Here is a 21,740-nt window from a genome sequence, read left to right on the forward strand (position 1 = left end):
GTACGGTAGGGCTGGATGTCTAGTGGGGGCAGGTCAGATGATGAGTGTGGTGGGCTGGACGACAAGTGAGGGTGTACCACATAATGAGTGGGGGCGGGTCAGGTGACCAGTGGGGTCGCTGCTTACAAGAGGGGGAATGCCAGAGGAGTGGGGGTGGACACATACAGTATGCCTCTAAGTCAGAGGTTCCCAAAGGTGGTCCTCAAGGCTCCCCAACAGTCCAGGTTTTGGAGATCTCCATGGTTGAGCACAGGTGACTTAATTAGTACCTCAGCCAGTTTGAATTAATCACCTGTGCTCAACCATGGCTATCTCTAAAACCTGAACTGTTGGGGAACCTTGAGGGCCGCGTTTGGGAACCTCTGCTCTGAGTAAATTACACTAGAAAGACATGCTGGGCATTGTAGTTCAACAGCAGCTGGAACAGGTTGAGTAAAGCCAGACACAAAACTGAACGATTTTACTCAAACTCTGACTGACTTCATGATTATCAGAGCAGAGAAACGATCTCAAGTATATCCGATGCCCAGTGTACACACAGGATCATCGGTCCAATCAAAACGATTGTCTGTCCATAAGATGGTCATGGCGATTTTGTGTCTCCGCATTCACGGTCATAAGAAAATTTAATACATCATTAAAGGCTTTCACAGTGCACACAGCCATGTATTCATTAACGTAAATGAGATGACATAAGTCACGTCGTTACAGATATCAAACATGCGCGCCCACAAAAGAGATCTTCATGACTGAAGTATTCATCTGATCCGACTGATTTTACAATGATAATTGGCGCTGTCTGAGATTCTCGAACCGAGCACCTGAAAATCAACTGATTGGCACAATTACTGCATATTGTGTACCTAGCTTTAGCCTGGCAGTGCTGGGCTATATAGTCCCACAATAGAAGATCTGCAGCTTGCCTACAACTGGAATTCCTGAGACTTGTAGTGCCACAATAACTGTAGCATGACAGGTTACCTAATTGCACGTATTTAGAAAACAGGAATCAAAAGGCGAATTTAAAAGCAAGAGGAATGTTAATCCAGGGAGATTTCCAATTGCCATTCTCAAAGGAATTTGTCCCTTAATAAGAGAACTCTAGAGACTTTTTTTTTACATTGACTTCTTCTCGGTCAGCAGAAAAGAGAATGAAATAAGCAATTACCAAGTTGTAACTTGTCTACCACAAGTTTTGTTGAGACATATGAAGTAATTGTGTCAGTGTTTAACTCTAATTGTCCACATAATATGCTCTAAGGATGTTCTATCCCCAAAAGCCTTTAATTTTCAAGAACATGCTCGGGATTGTACCACGAACATGCTCAGGATTTTGCCAAGAACATGCTCAGGGATGTACCACAAATGATCAGGGATGTACCACAAATGATCAGGGATGTACCACAAATGATCAGGGATGTACCATGAACATGCTTGGGATTGCCCCAAGAACATGCTTGGATTGTACCAAAACCATGTTTGGATTGTAACAGGAACATACTCGGGATGGTACCAAGAACATGCTTGAATTGTACAAAAAACATGCTTGGGATTGTACACAGAACATGCTCAGGGTTGTACCACAAACATGCTCAATTTTGTACCATGAACATGTTCCGAATTATACCAAGAACATGAGTGGGATTGTACCATGAACATACTCTGGGTTGTACCATGAACATACTCTGGGTTGTACCACGAACATGCTTGGGATTGCATCACTAAAATGTTTGGGATTGTCATTGTACCAAAACATGCTCCGGATTATACCAAAAACATGCTCGGTATTGAACATGAATAGGATTGTTCCACAAACATACTCGGGATTGTACAATGAACATGCTCGAGATTGTACAACAAACAGGGTCTGGGATTGTAATATAAGCATTTTGGGGATTGTACCATAACATGCTCGGGATTGTACCACTAACACACTCGGGATTGTACCACGAACACACTCGGGATTGTACCACGAACACACTCGGGATTGTACCACGAACACACTCGGGATTGTACCACTAACACACTCGGGATTGTACCACTAACACACTGGGGATTGTACCACTAACACACTCGGGATTGTACCACTAACGCACTCGGGATTGTACCACGAACACACTCGGGATTGTACCACGAACACACTGGGGATTGTACCACTAACACACTCGGGATTGTACCACTAACACACTGGGGATTGTACCACTAACACACTGGGGATTGTACCACTAACACACTCGGGATTGTACCACTAACACACTCGGGATTGTACCACTAACACACTGGGGATTGTACCACTAACACACTCGGGATTGTGCCACTAACACACTCGGGATTGTACCACTAACATACTCGGGATTGTACCACTAACATACTCGGGATTGTACCACTAACACACTCGGGATTGTACCACTAACACACTGGGGATTGTACCACGAACACACTCGGGATTGTACCACGAACACACTCGGGATTGTACCACTAACACACTCGGGATTGTACCACTAACACACTGGGGATTGTACCACTAACACACTCGGGATTGTACCACTAACACACTGGGGATTGTACCACGAACATGAGTTGTTGAACTAGTGAAATTTGTTTGGATTTTGAACTAGTTTGGAATTTTCACGCATCTCTACTTCTATCTCTCCGCAAATCATCCTGCATCTCTCATCAGCCCCCAAATGTTACAGCAGTGTCTCTGACGCCTGTCTCCATCACCCATTCGGGGAGCCTCCTTTTTGGAACTCACTCCAGGCTCTGGCACTAGACTGCCACGTTGTTGACTACTGCCGAGTCCCAAGCGTCCCTCTCTGGCCCACCTGCCCATACCATTTCTTGCCCCGATGCCAGTCACTGGAGTGGGGTGTAACGGACTCCCCTACTGAGAAAACAATATCCCTTCTTAAATACACCAGGTCCTCCAATACTACCCACCCATCACCCAGGGGCGTCACCCTAGCCCATCCACACAAGCGGGCATTACACTACTGAGCAATTAGGATGCATTTTCATGAATACTGGTTCAGCAAAGTTGTACCCAGGTTATACCAACAGGGACAGGGTCCAGCCTGGGAATTTATGTCAATATAAAATGAGAGCGTTCTGCATTTATTTTATTTTATTCTGCACATAACACAACTCTCTAATCGCAACAAGGGAATGAGAGAATAGACAGTCACAGCCGCACACTGCAGACAGATATTCATTTGCTCTAATGTAGAGCGTAGGGCAGGGTCGATCCGGGTAAATGAATATTGGCTCCACGAGCCACATAGCTCCTCAGCTTACGTTCTCTCCCCTGGTGCCAGTTACAGGGGGAGATAAGAGCAGAGAGGGGGGGTGGGATAAGCTGTCTCTCTCTCTGCATCCACCACCCGGCCTGGAGACTGGGCGAAACATCCGCAGCACTCAGCAGCATCATTGCAGTATTAATACCTGCTTGCTTTTTATTGCTATTACACTCCTCTTCTCCTGATATATTACTGACTGTAATCTTCCTGCACGCTCGCTGTGGCTGCAAGAGAAACCTCAACACACTGTCAGCGGCTGGGGCCGAGCACATGATACAGTTATTTGTCAGTGGTTTCTCTTTTCTTCCCTTGTCCCTGGCTCAATCGAGAAAATGTTCGCAGCAGCCGGGGTAAGGCTTCGGGGAGGAAGGTGAAGGCGGAAAGTGACGTGCCGCAGACAGGACGCGGGATCTGAGCCAGGAGCAAGGCCGTAGTCAGTCCCTGTCTGAACAGATGGAGCCCGTTTTGACAATATGGTTAAAATGAAAGTAGTGCGGGCAAATGACACAGGCAGGGTTTCAGGGGCTTATTCTTTTATTTAAAGAATAATTCTCAATTTCTTGTTCTTGGGTGGAGATGAAAGCCTTAAACACTGCGCACGTGCCTACATTCCAGGAACCGTTCTCCACGTCTATAGATTGTAAGCTTGCGAGCAGGGCCTTCCTACCTATATATCTGTCTGTTATTACCCAGTTTTGTTCTATGAATGTCTCCAATAGTACAGCACAACGTAATATGCTGCGCTATATAAGAAACTGTTAATAAATAATAAATGTCCCACGGGGCTCATTTAATCAGGCAGAAAGGATGACCAAACCCGTCTCTCGGGAACTAGGTTTCTGACAGACTATGGGGCACATTCATTATTATTTGCCGTGTGCCTCCAAAGCTTTTTTGGGGGGGAGAATTTACCAACCTCTTATAGAGCTCGTCCCGGCGATCAGTAAGACGTAAAGTGATCGCGTATGCAATAACGTTGCTTCCGGACCCTGGCCCCACTACTGCACATGCTCGGCTTTCCAGCTGCTCACGGGCAATGCAAAGACAACACCATGGGTATCGGGATCACCTCCAGCCCAACGAGGAGGGATCGCAAGATCTGCCTCCAGTAGGGCTGCCCTATTGAAGGTAATGGGCTAACGCCATCAGAAGATGGCGTTAGCCCACACACGCAAGACCTGGAAAGCTACGTTTTGCAAGGGCTGGAGGGAGGAGATCTGCTTTGCTACATTCAAGCGGCATTTAATTCTGGTTGGGTATGGGTGGCCAGCAGTCGGGGTCCCGGTGGTCAGAATCCCGTCACCGGGATCCCGACAGGATTAACAAACAGACACTTGTTGGTCGGTATGCTAACCCTCCTCCTCTCCCTGCCCTAACCCTCCATTCCTGGTTCCTGAACCTAACCCCCCCCCCTCCCCTCACCCTAAACCTATCCCTTCCCCCTTAGGGCCTAACCCTAACCCTCCCCCTAGTGCCTAACCAGGGGCGTTTCTAGAGAGGAGGGGGCCCGTGTGCAGTCTCCGACACAGGCCCCCACCTCTCCGCCCGGCCATTTTCCAGTCGTTTTACAGCGCCGGACCCCCACGCCGACGTGGGACTTCGGAAAGGTAAGTAATATTATGGGTGCAGTCAGTGTGCGGTGTGGTGCGGGGCCCCCCTGGATCCAGAGGCCCGTGTTCGCCACACACCCTGCACCCATTATAGATACACCCCTGTGCCTAACAATAACCCTTCCCCTTGTGCCTAACTCTAACACGGCACCCTAACCCTCCTCCTAACCCCCGATACTTACCTTCGGGATGCCAAAGGTCGGTATTCTGGAGCCGGAATCCCGACTATTGTCGGGACGCCGGTGCCGATATTTAGACCATCGGCATTCCGTCAGCCGGGATGCTGACTACGGCCCTGATTCATAGTTGGGAATAGAGTGAGATATCTCTCTCAACTGATCATCTTGGTGACACCATGCTGCACTGCAGGGGGGGCAGATTGAAAATGTGCAGAGAGATTTACATTTGGGAGGAGTGTTTCCAAACTGACATCTAAAATGCAGTGTGATAATAAAGCTGTGCAGTATTTGTGGGCTACATACAAAAGCAGCCAGTATTTACCCCACATGCAAAAAATATTTACACCCCTTACATTGCAACATGGTTTGGCCAGGTTCACAGTTAAGAGCTAATTATCACTCTATTCCCAAAGCTGAATCAGGCCCTACATCTCTTTAATTCTGCCCTGAAACATGTGAAAACCGCAGTTTTCGTATATATCTTAAGGGCAGAGTTATTTGACAAATAGGCCCCTATGGACCTATTGAGTAAAATGGAATGGCACATTGTCGGCTACCCCTAGCAACAGCTTTTACCAAAGCGTGAGGACGACGCCCATTTAATAAATTTACCCGCAATCCTCTAATCGCTTTTGCGATCTCAGCATTGTGATAGCAGAAGAGAAAACAGAAGGAAGCGTTTATTTGTTTGTTATACAATTTGTATACTTTTTATATTTTCACTTTATTGGAATTTTTTTTTTCACAAAAGTGGAACTGCAAACCCATTTTTAGGCTCCCAGGGCTTCATTCAGAGGCGGCCGTACGGTCTACGACCGCATGGCTGCTTCGATGTTGTCCAGTACGCATGCGCACGAGGGAGCCGGCTCCTTCGTGCGGATGCGTGAGACCCGCTACGACCGACAGCGCCGGTCGTAGCGGGTCTCTTTCCAAAGGGGGCGAGCTGTCGATGTTGATTGACAGCTCGCCCCGTTTGGAGGGTGGGCCGGGCGAGTGACAGCCAAAACGGAGGCGTTCCCATGGGAACGCCTGCCGTTTGGGGGAGGCCCCACTGACATCACTAGTGATGTCAGTGGAGGGCTTCCGGCTCTGACAGAGCCAGAAGCTCTCCGGGGCTTACGACAAGTGAGACCCTACCCTAGGGTCTCGTCGTAAGCCTCGATGGTCTATGACCATCGCGACCATCACCCTAGCGGTCGTTAGAGCTGTGGGTGTAAACCCACAGCCTAACGAGCGAAACAGAGGCGGCCGGTCAGGATGCAAGCAGCCGGCCAGTTTCTGAGCGACCGCTTGCATCCTCCGACCGCCTCTGAATGAGGGCCCGTCCCATCTCGCACGCGTGAGTCCTAATGTCGCAGATATATTTCTTACCTCTGAAAAACAGTAACCAGGGCGGTTTGTCTGATAATAAGTGGGCGAACGGTGACCCACAAGCTAATGTTGTACTACAACTCTCAGCACGATCCTGGCGCTTAGCAAAAGCATCAAAGGACAGGATCAATGTCCAACGTGGTCAAACTGCACAAGATCAGATGCCCCTCACCCCCTCGCCTCTGGCCAATGGGCTTCTGGTCTCATCAGACAGGACTTGGACCGGCTAGTGCTGTGGAAAGTTGGCGGCACACAAGGATCGATAGCGGTGATCTGTGGTCATCATCTGTCTGCATTTACCGACAATGTATCATCTGATCAATTTCCATTGGACTTTACAATGATTTTGGAGCAGTATGTCCTGCTCTATCTTAGTAAGTGTGGCCTGCGCTTGCGTTGTCCTATTCCGCCCTGCGCCTTTATCTCAATTCCAAGCTCCACCTGCCGTCATTATTATTTATTTATTAAAGTTTTCTAATATAGCGCCGGCATAGTCTATTATTCTTTACAATCGGGAACAAAGAGTAATAAAACATGACTGGGCAATAACAGCCAGACAAGTAATCCATGAGCTGAATACACCGCACACCTCCGCGCCCTCCATTATAACATCGCTGGCGTTTCCCATTCCTGCGCGTAACCGTAGTACTCTCACACTCCATGTCACATGAACCCCTGTCCCATACATGATAATAATAATTATAATAAATGTCCCGGCACTTCATTAAAGCTGCTCATACACTAATCAATATTGATCAGAAATGGGGCCACTTCCCCTGAATTGCGCAGATATCGTTCTGTGTCTGGACCCAAAGTAACCCGTGGTCCTGGCCACAATGCAATGGAGACATGTCTGAATTTGCTGAGTTCCGTTTAATGTGTGTCGTTACGTCTACACAGTCATTGGCCCACCACGCTCATTGGCTTGTTCTAGTTACAGGGGTCAACCGTCTCTTTAATTGAATAATTAAAGACATCTCATGTCGATGATTCTAAATGCTGGTTCACCCCAAATCATGAGCCCTATTTGAGTGCAATCGGCAAACGGAGTCCTCTAGCGCTAAGCACCACCATGCTAGAGGGCTCTTGGCGTCAGATAATGGGCGATTCCTGCGGCTGGGCCCTGCTATATTTAATGCGTGTGCACTATGGGCCTGGTTAAGCATGGATCGCAATTGCTACCCGCTTACGCAGATCGGCCGATGGTGCGTACTGCACATGTGTATGCAGCGCAGTGCGCACGTGCAGCAATAGCATTGCGATCGCACTGTGATCATGCACACAGGAATTAATCGCAGAGTGAGTGACAGGCTGTGAGCATTTAGGGCTGGTGTCGGGGGAGTGGTTAGGGAAACGCAGGTGTGCCTGTACGTTTGAACGCTGTTGTATTGGCGTGCATAAATTAGCCACAGCGGTCAGAGCTGCTGTAATATGGCGTGACGGCCCGATGTTCCTCAATGTTACCGATGTGTATGCAGGACTGTGAGGTATTACAGATGTGAGATAGCAGTAGTGGACGTCTCTATGCTGGCTGTGCTGTGGCTGATGTTACAGATGTATACACAGGACTGTGAGGTATTACAGATGTGAGATAGCAGTAGTGGGTGTCTCTATGCTGGCTGTGCTGTGGCTGATGTTACAGATGTATACACAGGACTGTGAGGTATTACAGATGTGAGATAGCAGTAGTGGGTGTCTCTATGCTGGCTGAGCTGTGGATGATGTTACAGATGTGTATAGAGGACTGTGAGGTATTACAGATGTGAGATAGCAGTAGTGGTGTCTCTATGCTGGCTGAGCTGTGGCTGATGTTACAGATGTATATAGAGGACTGTGAGGTATTACAGATGTGAGAAAGCAGTAGTGGGTGTCTCTATGCTGGCTGTGCTGTGGCTGATGTTACAGATGTATACACAGGACTGTGAGGTATTACAGATGTGAGATAGCAGTAGTGGGTGTCTCTATGCTGGCTGAGCTGTGGATGATGTTACAGATGTGTATAGAGGACTGTGAGGTATTACAGATGTGAGATAGCAGTAGTGGTGTCTCTATGCTGGCTGAGCTGTGGCTGATGTTACAGATGTATATACAGGACTGTGAGGTATTACAGATGTGAGATAGCAGTAGTGGGTGTCTCTATGCTGGCTGAGCTGTGGCTGATGTTACAGATGTGTACACAGGACTGTGAGGTATTACAGATGTGAGATAGCAGTAGTGGGGTCTCTATGCTGGCTGAGCTGTGGCTGATGTTACAGATGTATACACAGGACTGTGAGGTATTACAGATGTGAGATAGCAGTGGTGGGGGTCTCTATGCTGGCTGTGCTGTGGCTGATGTTACAGATGTGTACACAGGACTGTGAGGTATTACAGATGGGAGATAGCAGTAGTGGGTGTCTCTATGCTGGCTGAGCTGTGGCTGATGTTACAGATGTATACACAGGACTGTGAGGTATTACAGATGTGAGATAGCAGTAGTGGGTGTCTCTATGCTGGCTGGGCTGTGGCTGATGTTACAGATATATACACAGGACTGTGAGGTATTACAGATGTGAGATAGCAGTAGTGGGTGTCTCTATGCTGGCTGTGCTGTGGCTGATGTTACAGATGTGTACACAGGACTGTGAGGTATTACAGATGTGAGATAGCAGTAGTGGGTGTCTATGCTGGCTGAGCTGTGGCTGATGTTACAGATGTATACACAGGACTGTGAGGTATTACAGATGTGAGATTGCAGTAGTGGGTGTCTCTATGCTGGCTGAGCTGTGGCTGATGTTACAGATGTATACACAGGACTGTGAGGTATTACAGATGTGAGATTGCAGTAGTGGGTGTCTCTATGCTGGCTGAGCTGTGGCTGATGTTACAGATGTATACACAGGACTGTGAGGTATTACAGATGTGAGAAAGCAGTAGTGGGCGTCTCTATGCTGGCTGAGCTGTGGCTGATGTTACAGATGTGTACACAGGACAGTGAGGTATTACAGATGTGAGAAAGCAGTAGTGGACGTCTCTATGCTGGCTGATGTTACAGATGTATACACAGGACTGTGAGGTATTACAGATGTGAGATAGCAGTAGTGGGTGTCTCTATGATGGCTGAGCTGTGGCTGATGTTACAGATGTATACACAGGACTGTGAGGTATTACGGATGTGAGATAGCAGTAGTGGGTGTCTCTATGATGGCTGTGCTGTGGCTGATGTTACAGATGTATACACAGGACTGTGAGGTATTACAGATGTGAGATAGCAGTAGTGGGCGTCTCTATGCTGGCTGAGCTGTGGCTGATGTTACAGATGTATACACAGGACTGTGAGGTATTACAGATGTGAGATAGCAGTAGTGGGTGTCTCTATGCTGGCTGAGCTGTGGCTGATGTTACAGATGTATACACAGGACTGTGAGTTATTACAGATGTGAGAAAGCAGTAGTGGGTGTCTCTATGCTGGCTGAGCTGTGGCTGATGTTACAGATGTATATAGAGGACTGTGAGGTATTACAGATGTGAGATAGCAGTAGTGGTGTCTCTATGCTGGCTGAGCTGTGGCTGATGTTACAGATGTATACACAGGACTGTGAGGTATTACGGATGTGAGATAGCAGTAGTGGGCGTCTCTATGCTGGCTGAGCTGTGGCTGATGTTACAGATGTATACACAGGACTCTGAGGTATTACAGATGTGAGAAAGCAGTAGTGGGTGTCTCTATGCTGGCTGAGCTGTGGCTGATGTTACAGATGTATACACAGGACTGTGAGTTATTACAGATGTGAGAAAGCAGTAGTGGGTGTCTCTATGCTGGCTGAGCTGTGGCTGATGTTACAGATGTATACGCAGGACTGTGAGGTATTACAGATGTGAGATAGCAGTAGTGGGTGTCTCTATGCTGGCTGAGCTGTGGCTGATGTTACAGATGTATACGCAGGACTGTGAGGTATTACGGATGTGAGATAGCAGTAGTGGGTGTCTCTATGCTGGCTGAGCTGTGTCTGATGTTACAGATGTATACACAGGACTGTGAGTTATTACAGATGTGAGATAGCAGTAGTGGGTCTCTATGCTGGCTGAGCTGTGGCTGATGTTACTGATGTATACACAGGACTGTGAGTTATTACAGATGTGAGATAGCAGCAGTGGGTGTCTCTATGCTGGCTGAGCTGTGGCTGATGTTACAGATGTATACACAGGACTGTGAGTTATTACAGAGGTGAGAAAGCAGCAGTGGGTGTCTCTATGCTGGCTGTGCTGTGGCTGATGTTACTGATGTATACACAGGACTGTGAGGTATTACAGATAGGAGAATGCAGTAGTGTGTGTCTCTATGCTGGCTGTGCTGTGGCTGATGTTACAGATGTATATACAGGACTGTGAGATATTACAGATGTGAGATAGCAGTAGTGGGTGTCTATGCTGGCTGAGCTGTGGCTGATGTTACAGATGTATACACAGGACTGTGAGGTATTACAGATGTGAGATAGCAGTAGTGGGGTCTCTATGCTGGCTGAGCTGTGGCTGATGTTACAGATGTATACACAGGACTGTGAGTTATTACAGATGTGAGATAGCAGCAGTGGGTGTCTCTATGCTGGCTGAGCTGTGGCTGATGTTACAGATGTATACACAGGACTGTGAGTTATTACAGAGGTGAGAAAGCAGCAGTGGGTGTCTCTATGCTGGCTGTGCTGTGGCTGATGTTACTGATGTATACACAGGACTGTGAGGTATTACAGATAGGAGAATGCAGTAGTGTGTGTCTCTATGCTGGCTGTGCTGTGGCTGATGTTACAGATGTATATACAGGACTGTGAGATATTACAGATGTGAGATAGCAGTAGTGGGTGTCTATGCTGGCTGAGCTGTGGCTGATGTTACAGATGTATACACAGGACTGTGAGGTATTACAGATGTGAGATAGCAGTAGTGGGTGTCTCTATGCTGGCTGAGCTGTGGCTGATGTTACAGATGTATACACAGGACTGTGAGGTATTACGGATGTGAGATAGCAGTAGTGGGTGTCTTTATGCTGGCTGAGCTGTGGCTGATGTTACAGATGTATACACAGGACTGTGAGGTATTACGGATGTGAGATAGCAGCAGTGGGTGTCTCTATGCTGGCTGTGCTGTGGCTGATGTTACTGATGTATACACAGGACTGTGAGGTATTACAGATAGGAGAATGCAGTAGTGTGTGTCTCTATGCTGGCTGTGCTGTGGCTGATGTTACAGATGTATATACAGGACTGTGAGATATTACAGATGTGAGATAGCAGTAGTGGGTGTCTATGCTGGCTGAGCTGTGGCTGATGTTACAGATGTATACACAGGACTGTGAGGTATTACAGATGTGAGATAGCAGTAGTGGGTGTCTCTATGCTGGCTGAGCTGTGGCTGATGTTACAGATGTATACACAGGACTGTGAGGTATTACGGATGTGAGATAGCAGTAGTGGGTGTCTTTATGCTGGCTGAGCTGTGGCTGATGTTACAGATGTATACGCAGGACTGTGAGATACTACAGATGTGAGATAGCAGTAGTGGGTGTCTCTATGCTGGCTCAGCGCTCACGACCGACTCTGAATGAGCTCCAGAGTCCTTATGAAACAAACAAAATAAAATAAGGTAATGCTATCTATGAGGCTAATACTGGCTTTCGCTATTCAGCTAAATAAACGAGTAGATGGAAGGAGCATCCTTCTGTCATGCTGCGGACAGGTCTGAAAATGATTAATCTATAAAGTACAAATTTAAAGATGAGCTAAAAAAAAATAGAAATGAGGAATCGCTGTATGGCTCCAGTTACTACAGCAGATCAATATGCTTAGCACTTACACAGGAAGACAATCAATGTGTGTATATAGCAGAGTATTGATTATATAACGTACGGGATAATGCACGCCCAACTGTAAATTATATTAGCAATTGAGGTCACCGAGGAGTTCTGTGACCATACAAATGCAAAAGGCTGCAGTAATCTAATATACGCAATAACTTACATTAGCGAAAAAGTCCTTATAATACACAAACATCACTACATCAGAGCACAGCAATCACAAGTGATGACATCAGAGCACAGCAATCACAAGTGATGACATCAGAGCACAGCAATCACAAGTGATGACATCAGAGCACAGCAATCACAAGTGATGACATCAGAAGAACTCACTGTTAGTACAGATATTACTTCCAGGAGCTCATATTACTGTCACTTGGGTATTAAGGGGTAGATATACTAAGTCTTGGAGAGAGATAAAATAGACCGATATAAAGTACCAACCATTCAGCTCCTAACTGCCATGTTACAGGCTGTGTTTGAAAAGTGACAGGAGCTGATTGGTTAGTACTTTATCTCGGTCTACTTTGTCTCTCTATAAGGCTTAGTACATAGGCCTCATAGCCTGTAAACTGACAGTTAGGAGCTGATTGGTTGGTACTTTATATCTCTCCGCTGTATCTCTTTCCAAGGCTTGATACATCTCCCTCATATAATCACTGACTACATGTCTCTTCTAATGAAGAACACAGGAGGAGGTACATTAGGATTTGGGGTTACTCTTGTAGTAGCCAATGTAGAGTAAAACGCAATTCCAGTATAATTGGACTAATTGGTAATTAGCGGAGTATCCCCCGGATGTATGAATGAGGTACCGTAGCAGGTACCGATACCTCCTGTGATCCCTCCATTCCTGCAGGCAGCCGCCTCCACCATAGGTTTCTAGGGGCAATGTCATGCTGCCAGATTTACCAACATCCGGAATGCCTAATGCCTATGGGCTACACCGTGCGTAATTAGCCGGCGGAGGGTTCCCTCTCCGACAATGGCGGCCGTGCATGTGCAGTCAGCATGTGCCGGATGATACATCCGGGTGCTATGATCTCATATTGTAATGCGATCATGGACTGTGATGTCATGCCCAGATTGCATTGCAATAGCGATCATTAATAAATGGGGGCATACACGTGACATCCGGTTACTTCCCAGCTACACCCCTTCAGCCGTCGGACATGTCGCATATTCCTCATCATCTCCTGTAGTTGCGTGCGCCGGGCTCTGGAATGGGTTGGGTATGAATTCCCGGCTGTCGGCATCCCGACACCCATAGGATCACACAGTGAGCAATTTCCTAACCCCTACCATAACCCTAACCGTCCCTCCTCGGTGCCTAAACCTAACCTTCCCTCCTAGTGCCTAAACCTAACCTTCCCGCACCCTAATCCTAACACCCCCTCCCCGGTGCCTAAACCTAACCTCCCCTCCTAGTGCCTAAACCTAACCTCCTCTCCTGGTGCCTAAACCTAACCTCCCCTCCTGGTGCCTAAACCTAACCTCTCCTCCTAGTGCCTAAACCTAACCTCCCCTCCTAGTGCCTAAACCTAACCCCCCCCCCATAGTGCCTAAACCTAACCTCCCCTCCTAGTGCCTAAACCTAACCTCCCCTCCTGGTGCCTAAACCTAACCTCCCCTCCTAGTGCCTAAACCTAACCTCTCCCTCCCCAGTGCCTAAACCTAACACCCCCTCCACGGTGCCTAAACCTAACCTCCCCTCCACGGTGCCTAAACCTAACCTCCCCTCCTGGTGCCTAGACCTAACCTCCCCTCCTTGTGCCTAAACCTAACCTCCCCCTCCCCAGTGCCTAAACCTAACACCCCCTCCCCGGTGCCTAAACCTAACCTCCCCTCCTGGTGCCTAAACCTAACCTCTCCTCCTAGTGCGTAAACCTAACCTCCCCTCCTAGTGCCTAAACCTAACCTCCCCTCCTGGTGCCTAAACCTAACCTCCCCTCCTAGTGCCTAAACTTAACCTCCCCCTCCCCGCACCCTAATCCTAACACCCCCTCCCCGGTGCCTAAACCTAACCTCCCCTCCTAGTGCCTAAACCTAACCTCCAGTCCTTGTGCCTAAACCTAACCTCCCCTCCTGGTGCCTAAACCTAACCTCCCCTCCTAGTGCCTAAACCTAACCTCCCCCTCCCCAGTGCCTAAACCTAACATCCCCTCCCCGGTGCCTAAACCTAACCTCCCCTCCTGGTGCCTAAACCTAACCTCCCCTCCTAGTGCCTAAACCTAACCTCACCTCCTGGTGCCAAAACCTAACCTCCCCCTAGTGCCTAAACCTAACCTTCCCTCCCAGGTGTCTAAACCTAACCTCCCCTGCTAGTGCCTAAACCTAACCTCCCCTCCTAGTGCCTAAACCTAACCTCCCCCTCCCTGCACCCTAATCCTAACACTCCCTACCCGGTGCCTAACTCTCCCCCTAGTGCCTAACCCTGTTACGTAACCCTAACCTCCCCCTAACACCCCCAATACTTAACTTTGGGATACTGGTGCCGGAATCCCGACCTTTCGGATTTCGGCACCGGTATTCAGACAGTCGGCATCCCTAGGGAACAAGTGCATAAAGTATGTCCGGAAAACTGACTGGCGCTCACCTCTACCTCAGTCTCATAGTTATCACTTGTGAATCATTTCCAGAGACACTGCCACCAGGTAAGTGCACGTAACCCGTCACTAACGGATAGACCTGGGTGAACTACAATACTCAGAATACAATCGGTGAATAAGGCTAGATTTTCTCTGTCTTGCTTTTCAACTACTTTAAAATGGACACCTATGGGGTCTCTGTCTCACAAGTAGCCCAGATTTGTGGAAGTGAGAGCAGCACCTGTCTAACTGGCCATGGTATCGCCCTAATCGGGCTGAAGGGTCACAGGTTACCCACTTATTATCAGTGCCTGCCTTTACTCCTACAAGAGACTGTAAAGTCTATTACCATGGCTATTACCTCCTTCTCCGCAGTACCAGAGTAATAAATCACCCCTGCGGGCTAGGGTAATGGCCCGTTCTCTAAGCCCCAAGCAACAGCCCAGAGCTCTATGTCAGTAGCACCAATCAGTCAATAGTAATAAGCGCTGTAATCAGCAATGCAGCTCATGGGTACAATAGTCCTTATAACTGAAGCTCTATTATATCTAATGATTCAATTCAGATCTTGACATATTTCAGCTGAACCCCAGTTGGGTCACATGGTGTCAGTGGACCAATAATGACCCTCATATCCTGGGTACATGACACAGTCAGCACCAAGCAGGGAGAACCTACTACACATACTGTACTATCAGCAATGGTTCCCATGATTGCGTGGCTTTATTATCTGCATTGTGTATCTCTCACTGTACTCTCATGCACTGTAGCACACACTGACCGCTGTATAATCACAACACGTCATGCTGTACTGTCAGCTATCCTATACACATCCTGGCCTACATTCCATCCAATCGCTCCCCGGCTGTGGTGCATGACATGAAGGGAAGACCACATCACATAAACACACATGTAGGAGAAGCACATTATGCAAAGTGTCGCACAAGGAAGAAGCTGAGCACTGTGTTTGTGTGCCCGAGCAGTGCAGCCGGAGTAATACACACACAGCCCTTGTCCTGGATGATAAACAGTGTGTATTGCAGCAATTGTGCAGCCCTGTCACAGTGTCATCACCTGGGGGCGGGGCCATGCACTGACAGCCTGGCTGGCACTGCTGGGGTTAATGATTGGGGGCACTGCAGTGGCTGCTGTGATTGCAGTGTACAGGGAGGGATCAGAGACCCCCCCCAGGAGCTCAGAAACGTCCTGTGACACATAATGCACAACCTGCAAACAGATGTACAATGTACAATGCAGATATACGGTGTAACACACTAGATGTACAATGTACAGTAACACATCATATATACAATGTAACACACTAGATGTACAATGTACAGTAACACATCATATATACAATGTAACACACTAGATGTACAATGTACAGTAACACATCATATATACAATATAACATACTAGATGTACAATGCAGATATACGGTGTACCGCACTAGATGTACAATGTACAGTAACACATGATATACAATGTAAAACACTAGATATACAATGTACAGTAACACATCATATATACAATGTAACACACTCAATATACAATAACACATCATATATACAATGCAACATGCTAAATGTACAATGTACAATGCAGATATATGGTGTACCACACTAGATGTACAATGTACAGTAACACATCAGATATACAATATAACACACTCAATGTACAATGTACAGTAACACATCATATATATATACAATATACCACACTAGATGTACAATGCAGATATACGGTGTACCGCACTAGATGTACAATGTACAGTAACACATGATATACAATGTAAAACACTAGATATACAATGTACAGTAACACATCATATACACAATGTAACACACTAGATGTACAATGTACAGTGACACATCAGATATACAATATAACACATCAGATATACAATGTAACACTAAATGTACAATGTAACACATTCAATGTACAATGTACAGTGACACATCAGATATACAATGTAACACATCACATATACAATGTAACACTAAATGTATAATGGAACACACTCAATGTACAATGTACAGTAACACATCAGATATACAATGTAACACACTCAATGTACAATGTACAGTAACACATCAGATATACAATGTAACACACTCAATGTACAATGTACAGTAACACATCAGATATACAATGTAACACACCAATGTTGTACAATAACACATCATATATACAATGTAACACGCTAAATGTACAATGTACAGTAACACATCAGATATACAATGTAACACACTCAATGTATAGTAAAGCATCAGATATACAATGTAACACACGTCCAATGTACAGTAACACACCAGATGTGCAATGTAACACACTACATGTACAATGCACAGTAACACACACCAGATGTACAATGTAACACACATATATACAATATAGCATACAGATGTACAATGTAACACATCAGATATACTATATAACACTACATACCAGATATACCATGTAACACACCTGATGTACAATGTGACACAGCAGATATACAAAGTAACAAAACTGATATACAATGTGACACACTTATGTACAACGTTAACACCCGAGATATACAATGTAACAACTGTGTACAGATATTACTGTGCCATAGATGGAGGGGGAGGGTGTATATTATATATGACAGTGTATATTATACAGAGAAAGAGCTGTGTACAGGCACAGAAAGGACACACTAGTATATAGCTATGTACAGCATATGTATGTATGTATGTATGTATATATGTATATACAGGTATCTCTCCTCCACTCACCACTGTGACGGGTGACACCATGTCTGCAGATCCCCGCACAATGTATCTCTGTGACCACGGCTGATTGTTATTGTATCTGCTTTCAGAATGCTGTGACGTCAAAGTGGGCGGGCATAGGTGTCACTGGGGGGCGGGGCATGCGGCCTGCTCTCTGCTTCAGCTCTCCAGCTGCAGAGCCTTTAGCTTAACCCCTCATGTTCTGCAGCTGGGTGACATCTGCCTCTGCAGTGATACAGGCAGCTCATCATGCAGCTTATCCTGATCAAGCTCACTTTTCCTGCAATATCTAATATATTATTATTATTATTATTATTATTATTATTATTATTATTATTATAGATTATTATTGTATTATTATCTTATAAATATTGTTAGTATTGTTATTTTTATTATTATTAATGTAGTTTATTATTATAATTATCATCACAAATATTGCTATGATGATTATTATTACTATGATTATTATTATTATTATTATTCTTCTTCTTCTTCTTCTTATTATTATTATTATTATAGATTAGTATTTTATTATCTTATAATTATTGTTATTTTTATTATTAATGTAGTTTATTATAATAATCATAATTATTGCTATGATGATGATTATTATTATTATTACTATAATAATAATAATAATAATAATAATAATAATTATTATTATTATTATTATTATTATTATTATTATTATTATTAGTCCTCAGTTAAAACAAATGGTGCCTTTATTATAATGTTAATAGTCAGACACTTTAGACCTGACATTGAGATGGATGGAAATTGGGCGTATGTTGATCCCACATGTCTGCGTGAAAACAAATATGTAAGTTCGCCCGCATGCAGAACTGTTCGCCTGTCCCCATGGTGACATTTGGGGGTCAATCCAACTGCAAGACGCAATGCAGAGGTGCGCGTATATTTGTCATACTGTATATGGTATTCCCGATATTGCAGCAAAGTTATGGAGTTTTGTGCGCAATTACAGGGCAGTGAATGGGTTGCAATTTGCGCCTGATTGAATTAACCCCTTGGTCATCTAGACCAGCGCAGACTCGCACCCGCTCTATACTAGGTGCCAATGTTCTGTACAATACATAGATAAGGCTATTTATAAACACAATAACCCTCCGAAAAATGTGCCGACAGAACACTTGCGGCCTTTACCACGCATCTAATGCCTTGCACTGATTGTCCTTATATGTGTCTTATTTCTGCACCAACCAAGACTGTTTCTATGGAGCAAATTTATTAATATTCAGGTTTTTGGACCCGATAATTAAAATTTCTTATCACTTTTTGTATTGCCAAAATGTATGAAAAAAACACATCCAGCGACTGGGTGCTGCAATCGGAGCCCGTCCCTGAGCCCATCCCTGTGATGTGTAAAGTGATCAGCCCGTGAAGGGTATCAGATCGTCTGTTTAGTTAGGACGATGCTGAGTTCTGTCTTGCACCACGGATAGCGTGCGCTGGTAAATGATGACAGCGACGGGGCTGCTTCTGAGTCGGGAACGAAGCAAAAAAAACAAGTAACTATGCACCGGGACAAACCATGCTGCAATACAAGAGGGGGGGGTACATATTATTCTGCATGTGTGGTAAATACTAGCCGCTGTTGCATGTAGCTCACAAATCCTGGTCAGCTTTATTCTTAAGCTGGGTACGCACTGGAGCGTCAGTAACGACAAGTCGTCTACATCGCTCAGCATGTACCAGTGTCTGCGCGGTCTTCCGCGGTTGCTAGGTTGGATATGCTGTACATCAAACCTAGCGATATCGCTAGTGACCTGTGGTAAGTTAATGAAGGACGTCACCCCTATGCGTACCCAGCTTTACACTGCACTTTAAATTTGAGTTTGGACACATCCCTCCCAAATCTAAATCTCTCGCCACATCTTACATGTGCCCCCCATCAGTGCAGCATGGTATTATTACCAAGTTACTGGCTCTTTATGAAGAAATGTATAGGTAAGGGTGGTGCTGTTGCATAGTTACCTAAAACTCGGCATGTGGGCAAATATCTGCATTTAGGGCCTGATTCAGACCCGTTCGCTATCTGCGTACGCTCGCTGGATGCGTATGCAAATTTGTCAAAGTGACGCAACGGGACGGGATGGCTCGCCAAGGCATAAGCACGCCCACCATGTCTTAGTGAGCGGCCACTTTGTGTATGCGTACGCTCCCAATCACACAGGCAGAGCCGTCCACCAGCAACACGTCATCTCCAGGAAATGTATTAAAAACATTGGTACATCGAGCACCATCGGATGTGAACGCAGCGCTTGAGGTAGCTTTACCCTACCGCAAGCATTGCGAGGAATTCAGCGTAAAAAAATGGCATGTAAACGTGTAATATGACGCTGCCTGTTAATTATGCACGCCTCTAAAACGGCGTTGAAACACTCAGACACGCCTGCGTTCACATCTCCAACCCCCTGTTATTAATGTCCTGCCCCTGTAACCACCCACAAACGGCTTCTCCTGCCACTAATTACCCTGGGTTGCCCTTGCTGGGTGAGCGAGAGGGATGCGATCACAGTGTGTAGTTCGCGCACGCGCAGAACGAAGCGTGCGCTTGTACGTACACAGAACATCGGGCCGCTGCGAACACACAGCATGAGCAAGCAGCTCTGAATCAGACCCTTAGTTCTGTGTACGCAGTCTGAGTGTAATTACTGCCAACTTACGTACAACTCTGACACAGCCACAGAATGTATTCATATCGCTTTTCCAGGGTCAACTCTTCATACGTGACCTTCACTAAGGGCCATACTTACCGACTTTGCAGGGCAGCATTCCGGGAGCTGCCGGAGGGGACGGGGCCAGACAATAGCCGGATTTAGCCCCCCCATACAGGAAACCCCTTAGTTTTGCGGGTCCGCTAGGAAGGGACAGGGCTAAATGACTCGATTTGCGCCATTTAGCCACGCCCCCTCCATATGGACCCGCAAACATCTCGGAAAATCTCCCCATCCTGACCACTTCACTAGGAAGTGGGCGGGAAACGGGAGATTTGCCAACTCTTTCTGGGGTGCGGGGGGGGGTTACCCGAAAAATCGCGAGCCTTCCACGACTCCCAGGAGAGTAGGCAAGGTATGCTAAGGGCCTGATTCATTTTGGATCGCAATTACAACGGCGTACGCAGATCGGTCGATGGTGCGTATTCTCATGCATTGCAGTGCGTGTTCGTGCATGAGTTAGCATTGCGATCGCTCTGTGATCACTTACGCAGAAAGAAGGCCATCGCAGAGTGAGTGACGGGAGGTCAGCGTTTGGGGGTGGTGACGGGGGAGTGGTCAGAGAAGCGCAGGCGTGCCTGTTTCATCACCGTTGCATGGGCGTGCAGAAATTAAAAAGCTTGCGTACTTACTGTGTGCGACGAGGTTAGCAATTTCTGAGTAAGGTCAGACCAGCTGCAAATATGCGCGAGGGGCCGATGTTACTCGATGTTACCGATGTATACGCAGGGTATTACGGATGTGAGATAGCGGTAGTGGGCGTCTCTATGTTGGCTGAGCGACGGCTTTGCGATTGCTTTCATTGGCATATTTTTGCAGCAGACCTCCGTGCGTAATTACAGCCGTGATCGCAATAGCGATCCGTGATGAATCAGGCCCTAAACCCACCCGGCGGGCAACGGGCTCTCCATCGCTCCTTTGGTGGGCATGCCGGGGGCGTGCCTGCCAGACGGAGGCATTCCCATGGGCACTATGATTCATATGCATGCTCGGCTGTCCGTCCATTACCCCCAGGAATTTCATTTTTATTTTTTATTTTTTTACCCCATATGGGGTAATTTTCTCGTTCCCCGACCACTGATCTAGATAGACAACAGGTGGTAAACAGGTAATAGGTCGACAGCGACAAAAGGTTTGACAGGGACAAAAGGGCAACACAGAAACAGTCGAAATGGATGAAGGTCAACAGGTACAAAGGGTTGACAGAGTCAAAATGTTGACATAAAATGGTCAACACAAAATGTTTGACACATTTTTTTTTTAGCCCTAATCTTCACCCTAATCCTAACCATCGGGGTAAGTGCCAAACCCTTACCATCCCTTCTAGTACCTAACCCTAAAAATGTGTTGACCATGTTGACCTTTTAGTACATGT

The 21,740-nt window shown here is 46.4% G+C and overlaps 1 protein-coding gene across 1 annotated transcript in view; it reads right to left on the bottom strand.

Moving 5' to 3' along the window:
- TMEM86A (transmembrane protein 86A) overlaps positions 1-17,698 on the bottom strand; it is a 61,509-nt gene extending 43,811 nt beyond the window's left edge. The window contains exon 1 of the mRNA XM_088451760.1: positions 17,634-17,698. Within this exon, the coding sequence (XP_088307886.1) occupies positions 17,634-17,654 (21 nt within the window). The 5' untranslated portion in view covers positions 17,655-17,698. The remainder of the gene's footprint in view (positions 1-17,633) is intronic.
- Positions 17,699-21,740: the final 4,042 nt, after the last annotated feature.

The sequence above is a fragment of the Taudactylus pleione genome, unplaced genomic scaffold, assembly GCF_031769625.1.
Source record: "Taudactylus pleione unplaced genomic scaffold, aTauple2 ptg000027l, whole genome shotgun sequence".
NCBI lineage: Eukaryota > Metazoa > Chordata > Amphibia > Anura > Myobatrachidae > Taudactylus > Taudactylus pleione.